Raw genomic sequence first — 8,427 nt, forward strand, 5'->3', positions numbered from 1 at the left:
TACTGACAATGGAATAGTCTGCACCAGTGTGTATTAGCGCAGTGGCCTCAACGTCGTCGATCGTGGCTAATATCTCGGAGGTAATGTCGCTACTACTGCACTTGTCCGTCGTTGCGTAACTGCCACCGTCCTGTCGGGCTAACAATGGATGGTCTTCAGTTGTGAGTATATCAGCGGCCTCACTTCCAGAGGTCGCTGGCTCTAGTTTTCCCGCCGTGGGCTAGGTGAACGTGATCTTCGGAGATTTGATGACGGACGAAGACTCGGCGACCGATAGCGCATCGGTGCTGTCGAACGCGACTCCTATTGTTGCGTGTATTGAGGTGAATAGCGTAAAGAGGTGAAAAGAGTATTCTTGAGGTGAAATAGGTATTCTTGAGGTATTCTTGAGGTGAATAGCGTATTCTTCGATTTCGTAGGGCCGTTAACCCTTCCGTGGGCATGGTGCATTGACTGGAAAACCACGGAGTCCCGCTCGACGATACTGGCACGCCCTGTAAAGGTGACCTGCTTCTCCGCAGTGGTAGCAAAGGGGCCGCCGGTCTACAGTGCGCCATACATCGCTCTTACGTGGTCTTGCTTCCGGCATTGGTAGCAGCGTACTTGGAGAAAATGTCGGAGGCATCACAGCAGTCGCAGCCGTTCGATTCATGCGTCCGAGGTCCTGTCGTACAGCTTGCGCGTACTACAACTGAGGCGGAGGCTCCAGTTGTGCGCGCTGTAGTACCTGAGGTTGTGGTTGAAGAACCGCTTGCCGCACTTCTTCGCACACAACGCCGGCAAGTGAGGGCATCACTGGATGAGCTTGAGTCATTTGTATTTTCTGAAGTTCTTCCCTTACGATAGCCCTCACAATTTCATGCAAGAGATCAATGTTACTCGTGAGGGTTGTCGACGCCACGCTGACAGATGAGACGCTTACGTCCATGTTGTATTGGCGCGCGCGCTGCTGCAGGGTCTTTTCTATCATTGTCGCCTCTGATCTGAACTCCGCAAGAGAGCTGGGTGGATTACGCACCAGGCCTGCAAAAAGCTCCTCCTTCACTCCACGCATCAGGTGCCGCAACTTCTTTTCCTCAGCCATGTTCGAGTCGGGTCGGCGGAACAGTCAGGACATGTCTTCAATGTACATGGCGACGCTCTGGTTGTTTCGTTGGTTTCGCGTCTGAAGAGCGGCCTCTGCTTTTTCTTTGCGGTCCGTGTTTGGGTACGTAGCAAGAAACTCTCTTCGAAAGTCGTCCCACGACAATAAGGACGCTTCGTGGTTTTCGAACCACGTACGCGCAGAATCTTGCAATGCCACATAGACATAGCGAAGCTTCCTGTCTTCGTTCCAACCGTTCGGTCTGGCAACGCGTTCGAAACCGTCGAGCCAATCCTTGGAATCTTCGAAAATATCACCGTGAAATACCTCTGGTATGCGGGGCGGGTTCATGACTATATGAGGTGGAAATGAAGTCGCTTGGGTGACCATTGCAGGGGCTCCGGAACTTACCTCCTCCACTGGTCTCGAAGAATCGAAGAGGGCACCAAACTCGGGCTGCTCACCTCGTAGGGGACGACTCGTGCGTTGGTGTACAAGAGTCAACAGCGCTGGCTCCAACCTTCGGGGTTCTGGGCTATGTTTCCTATCCTGAGATGGGCTTGGAATCATACCCCACGCCTCCACCAGTTTTTAAGGAACAAATACAGTGCCGGAAGCTAAAACAGCTATTTATTAATGGCAAACTTGTACCTGTCAACTAAATACACAAAGGTTGTCAGCTCGCTAGTGAAAACCTCATCAACTTCCTCTGTTGCGTCTCGCCTCGGGCTGCTTCTCGAAAAACCGCCAGTATTCTTTTTCCAGCGCGTGGTGTGGTGACACGTGCAGCCAGTGTTGCATGGCGCGCTTAGCTTGGCACGTTTGGCTTGTCAGTTGGTGTGGCAGAATTCATTAGAGCAGGAAGCGGCGCAAGACTTTGGTTGGTGCCTAACAACATCCGGCAATATTAATGAGAACTAACAGACAATAATGCAAGGGAAGGTATAGGGGATGTTATTAGAAGTAATTGTAATGTGAATGTGAAGAAATAAAAGTGGATGAAATGGTAACTTACCACTGGCAAGGACTGAACCTGCGACCTTCAGAACACATTCGATACTCTGGCATCTCATAATAAGGTCACATACTACGTGACACCAAACAGGCAAAAAGAGTGTTCCACACTCGCTGCAGTTGCAGCAGGTGGCGCTGATTGATGCTCGCACAGTTCAATGCACATATATATTCTATAATGTGGATGGGGGGATGACAGCAACCATAGCTCAGTGGTCGAGCATCAGAATACGTTATTCAAAGGTCGCAGGTTCGGTCCATGCCGGTGGCAAGTTATCTTTTCAGCCACTTTTCTTTCTTCACATTCAAATTAGAATTACTTCTAATAACATCCCCTGTACTTACCTTGGCATTACTGTCTGTTATTTTTCATGAATACTGTTGTATTGAGAAACGCTTGAAACAAAGTTCATAATTCATATGGCGAAGTGTATCTCGACAGAGACAGTAAAGAAAGACCCACACATAACGTTAACTTGCAACTAATGGTTTTTATTTGTTGTCCTTCTTCTCTGTTATGATGTGGTACGCTATATAAATTATGAATCTTAACCAACTAGCCTGGCAACATGCCTTAGCACGATTGAAGCAATGAATGCACAAGCCATAACTTCGATATCTCTACCCCTTAGCTCTTTCATTACCACGCCTATTCAAATCGATCACTGGTGATCGATGCTTTGAATCGTCATTTTTCACATGTATGAAAAATTTTTGCATGCACCTAGCACTTTTGAATAGTTAATTCAGCCACTGACCTTCCAGAATCAGTGTTAGGTAGAACAAATAAAAAAGAAATTAGGGAAAATAAAGAAGTGGTTCATGTTCAAAAAGTTCAGTCACCCGTAAGAAGTACAACAGGGCTTTTGTGGTCTTGCACATGCAAGAATGTGTAGAGCAAAGCTTGTTGGTTGTAACTTTATTAGGTTGTCGTGCAGTGTTTTAGGCGACTCGGGCTCAGGCCTGACACAGTAGGACGTCGAGGTTTTGTCTCAGCACCAAATCGCGGGCCTACTGGACAGCCAACAGTTGGTTACCAAACTTGTAGCTGCGCAGGGCGGCAGCCCATCTCAAGGACAGGGTCACGGGAGTTCAACTCCTTCGTGTAATAAGCATTGTGTTTTCATAGCATGTGTTTGAGTGAAGCAGTTTTCTGTTTGGGCAATGATTTAAACTCCAACCAAAATCATTGCCCAGTTTTCATACCCAACCAGACAGACATCTGTTGAATGTTTACATTCAAGTTTTCTGTTTGCGTATCTTACATGTACCTTCTCTTAGTACTTTGGGAAATATATGTTTCTGGTGAAATGGAGTCAGAAAAGTATTTGTAGTTGGCGTAGGGCCACTACTGCTAAAATCTTTTCCTCCAAGAGTGGTCTTTTATCCAAGCAGTGGAATCTAGCTTGCGGAGCACATTAGTGGGTTTAAAATGCTCATCAAGGACATAGCAGGTGTTCAATTGTCTCACCAAAGCTGTAAAACTTGCAAGCTGCATTGTTGGCCATTACTATTAGGATTAAATACATGTTTGTATATATCCTTTGACGAACTACACATGATACAATAAACTTTTGCTTATCATGATGGTGGTGGATGAAAGGTAAATACACATTGCAAGTGAACGTCCAGAGAGTACTAGCGGAAATTAGAGAAACCTGACCTGGTGCATATTCCATTTTAGAAGTGTGCTGTGCTTGTTGCAGCGTGAAAATAGGTGGCTGTGTTCGTTCGAATTAGAAATGTTGCGGCTCGAGCTAGTTAGTACTGCATGATCTATGGCATACCAGCGTGGAGACCTCTCTTGTCTTTCGTTGTGTTATCACACTATTGCGCTATACATCTTGCAAAGCACTGTGCTTTGTTGAAGAGGTGTTTATAGGGGAGTGCTAATATCAAGTTTATAACTTTGAAATAAATTTAAATAATGAAAAGCAGTTGCAAATTGAATCTAACATCCTTTTAAATAAGAATACTATTGCCATTTACAAAAAAAAAATTTAAAAAAAAAATATGCTACTGAGACCAACAAAAAACTTGTGGTTATTGCACAGCAAATAAGGCACTGGAAATGTTTCCATTCTGCAGCACTATTTCTTGACTGCATTACAACTGCACTTATATAATGCAAAGAAGGATGAATAGTTGTTTGAAATCTTCAAGTGGCAGTTACACCTGAAACAGCCGCTGAGGTGTACTATTGCCTGCATGTTTTGGCTTGTCATTAGAAATTCTCAAAGCATTGTGCCTTATATAATCAGGAGCCGCAATGACAAATGATCTGTGGAATGTTTATCACGAGTCATGTATGATAAAACGATGCTAGGTTTCCGTATCTTTTAGCACTTATTCATTTCGTCATGTTTCCATAATATGATGGCTTGTTTGGGTGGCTTTCCTTTGGAATAGTTTTGGCAGTTGTTTACAACAATTTGCCCTAGCTTATGCATGTTGCTACACGCTGGTATTGCAGAACACCGGTACAGCTTTCGTGAAAGTGCACTAGTGAGCTAGTACATCACTGTTTCAGAAGCAGTAAAATTCTTGTGTTTTTGCAGTTAAAGCTTGTTCTGCATACATTATGAAATTTTGGTGGTTCTTAATATTTTGAATAGTACTAGTGTCCTTACAAATTCAATCGAATACCGAAATATCTAAATTGAATTTTAGTAGAAGTTTCAAATAGTTTTAAAACACTAGAACTTAATTTATGAAGCAAAAGACCAAATTAAGTCCAATAATTTTTCATGGACTTAATTTTTCATGGACTCTTTTTGAAATTGACTATCTGGTGTAAATATATAGCTTATAAAGGCTTTTGATCTTCTTGCATGTAGCAAGCAAGGCTTGTGGTTGCCAAGGCTTACAAGGAGACTGAAAAAGTATTACAGGAAAACAGCGACAAGCTGAAATTGGTGAGTATGCATGCTTATCGCAAAGCAGTCGCAAGTTACTTGTCATTTTATATAAGTAAACTGTTTGATTGATTTGTGGGGTTTAACGTCCCAAAAACACCATATGATTATGAGAGACACCGTACTGGAGGGCTCCGAAAATTTTGACCACCTGGGGGTTCTTTAACGTGCGCCCAAATCTGAGCACACGGGCCTACATTTCCGCCTCCTTCGGAAATGCAGCCGCCGCAGCTGGGATTCGATCCCGCGACCTGCGGATCAGCAGCCCAGTACCTTAGCCACTAGACCACCGCGGCGGGGCTAAGTAAACTGTTTGCACAAAAGCTAGTGTCGTATTTTGTGCCTTTCAGTGAATAGAATTTATATTAATTGTAGGTATGTGCGATTAGTAAATTTTGGAACTGAATTGAATACAAATGGAATACCGATGATGCCAGCCAAGTCGAATGCAAATACTAATAGAATAGTCATCGAATAGTAAGAAAACTATTTTAGAAACCGACCTACAATTTCATATTTGATTTGAAATAAATATCTGCAAAGTTTCTCAGAATATTGCGGTTACTTTTAACCAACTCGAAAAGCCACATTTACGAAAACTGATGTAAGCCTGCATATAGGGGTGACCAGATCCTTTGAAGTATTTTGTAACTGTAGGTGAAAATGCAGCAGTGACAGCAGCAATCAAGGTGATACTTTTTCACCTGCTTTTAAATAAATCTGAAACATGTAAACTAAACGATTTTGAACCATATTCTATGAATACTGCTAAAAGTGTTATGACACAGATAAGCGTGTTGTTATTCAGAACGGTTAGTTGGGCAAGGTGGTGAGCTTCAATCTTGAATGAGTAAAGAGCGTGGAAATACGAGGATGAGCAAATGCCTAATACTAGTCTGTCATTTATTGTGCTCTTCCTCATATTTTTGCTCTGATTATTCATTCAGGCTGTCGTCACAACATGGGCCTTGGCACCAAAAGCATGCAAGCATCAATGTTGGATGCTCCTTTTGCAAGAAGAATTTATGCGAACAGAAAGCTTGCATTTGTTGTTATTCGTGTAGCTGAATACAATCATACATCCATCCTGCAATTATTTTATGATGAAACCAGGAATTTACGCAATGCAGCTGCAGCATTGTAAAATTTTTGAGTGTTGGGGAAAAACAAATGCTTTCAGTCAGTAATCGCAGTAGTGTCTGTAGTTTTGTAAGAGCTTGGGCTGGACGCACATTGATAATTCAGTGAGTAAATATAAAAAAGGAACTGTTAGCACTCGCAGAGTTTCGTTGTTTTGGGGTTGTCCTATCGACGCTGATTATTCTAAAGCTATAAAAAAATATTGGGTATTTCGATTATATACCATTCGATTCAAGTGTAAAATCGAATATAGTGCTATCCGATTCGTTATTTGTAGTTTTCGAATATTCATACACCCCTACTCAATTGTGAAACTGCGAAGCAGTGCCCCTAACCCAGTTTATGTTTTCTGTTTTCTGTGTTTTCTGTAATAATATTTGAATGCTTCGAATATTCGAACGAATGGTAGAGTATTCGAATTCGTTTCAATTCGAATTTAAGTTATTGAATATTTCGAAGTATTCGACATGAACGAATGAGTGTTTACTAAACTGCATGTAACTGCCTGTAAAGGTGGTTTCACTGCAGTATAGCGGTGCTAAACCGTGAGAGCATTTATCCAGAGAAAATTTGCTTTGCCGCGAAGCCACACTTCAAATTTAAGGGGCCCTGCAACACTTCTTGAGCATGGTCAGCAAACGCTGCCGATCGGTAGTCAAAGCTATTGAGAACAAGCGAGCTAAATATTATAGTGCAGCACGTGACCTGGAATTGTCAAGAAATTCTAAAAGCCAGATAAATATTGCTCTCTTCTATCGGCAAATGACGCCACAATGTCGGAAATCGCTCCTCGTCACAGCCAATGTACCAGCCATTGGCTGATTTGAGCATAAAGCATAGAAAGCATAGAGGCCTTGTTTAAAAAACAATATTGAACAGGTTAGTCAGGTCATGATATATATGCCCATTTTTCTTTATACATCATATATTCTATTCGTATTCGATTAGGAAATATTCGACCAAAATCACTATTTGCTTCGAATTCACTTCGAACCTAAAATTCATCATTCGCACAAGCCTACCAAGTTCATTATAAGCATCTGCTAGACACAAGGATACCAGCAAAGCAAGGCGATTAGTCACGAGCCCATAATGGCCGTTATAATCTACAAACACGAAGCTTTGTATGGTGAGCCACTACAACAAAGAATTTGCCATTGTGTTAACTGCTGAATTTTCTGTAATCGATTCCCTCTCTCTTCACCACCAAGACTAAATTTGAAATGTACCAAGTTGAACAGCACCGTTGGAATTGTGTTCAGTTTGCTGTGAGCCCATGCACATATGTGTTATTTTTGCAGTTGGCCAGAGAGCTGCTCAAGAGGGAGGTGCTAAACTATGCAGATATTGAAGCCCTGATAGGGCCACCACCGTTTGGCAAGAAACAGCTTATCGAAGTTCTCGACTTGGGTCCCGATCCTCCTGACAAGAAGACCAAGTCATCCCCCGAGAGAGAAGGGCCACCTGGAAAGCCTCAGCAAAACCTGTCTGGTGCTGCTGCTTCTACCATAGCTTAGAAAGTTGCAGTGATAGTGTAGTGTAACGTTAATTGCACACAAGAGCATTACAGGCCTAGTTTACGAATAGTGTGTACAGTCTGCAATTAAAATATTTGCAAACAGTACAGTGCGTCTTTATGTTTAATGTACGACAGTAATCAGGATTTGTACAGCCCCTTGAAATCCTGAAATATCCTTAATATTCTAGCAATTGAAGGGCCCATAAAACTCCTGGAATACTCGTGTACTTCTTGTAATCCTTGAAATTGCCACGGAATTTGTTCCACTAGAGGAATATAACGACCTATCTCTGTAGCTCATTTTAAAAGCCCTTTTGCTTATGAATGACCATAAAAACAAGCTGTGTTGACAAAAAGGCGTTGACGAGTTTCGGTTCAAGTCGCACAGTCGTTACAGCGTCTAGAAACTAATATCAATTGAAAATGAATCCAGTCCAAGGCACATCGCTTGGTCGAGCTACGGCTCCTAAATCTCGTTATGTGCAGTCTTTGCACCGTTTTGAGCTAGGCCTTGTCTGCAGCGTCATGCATGTGCAGGCGGCGCTGCGATTTATCGGAGTTGGTGCCATGAAAGTCACGCAGGTGGAATCGGTGGTGCATTGTCTGTCCTTTTAATATTGGGCTACTGCAAGAAGGACTCATTTTGTTTGTTCCCACGGGCAGCGACTGTACATGCAGTGCGCGATCCCAGCTGCGACCAGGCAAAATAAAAGACGCAGGTCATATATCGCTTAGGTCTGCTCATTATCCAGCAT

The 8,427-nt window shown here is 42.8% G+C and overlaps 1 protein-coding gene across 1 annotated transcript in view; it reads left to right on the forward strand.

The window, feature by feature from the left end:
* The window catches only part of Spg7 (SPG7 matrix AAA peptidase subunit, paraplegin), a 90,441-nt gene extending 82,664 nt beyond the window's left edge, over window positions 1–7,777 (forward strand). The window contains exons 18-19 of the mRNA XM_037427577.2: window positions 4,936–5,013; window positions 7,455–7,777. Of these exons, the coding sequence (XP_037283474.2) occupies window positions 4,936–5,013; window positions 7,455–7,670 (294 nt within the window). The 3' untranslated portion in view covers window positions 7,671–7,777. The remainder of the gene's footprint in view (window positions 1–4,935; window positions 5,014–7,454) is intronic.
* The last annotated feature ends 650 nt before the right edge of the window (window positions 7,778–8,427 follow it).

Source organism: Rhipicephalus microplus, chromosome X (assembly GCF_043290135.1).
Source record: "Rhipicephalus microplus isolate Deutch F79 chromosome X, USDA_Rmic, whole genome shotgun sequence".
Classification (NCBI taxonomy): Eukaryota; Metazoa; Arthropoda; class Arachnida; order Ixodida; family Ixodidae; genus Rhipicephalus; species Rhipicephalus microplus.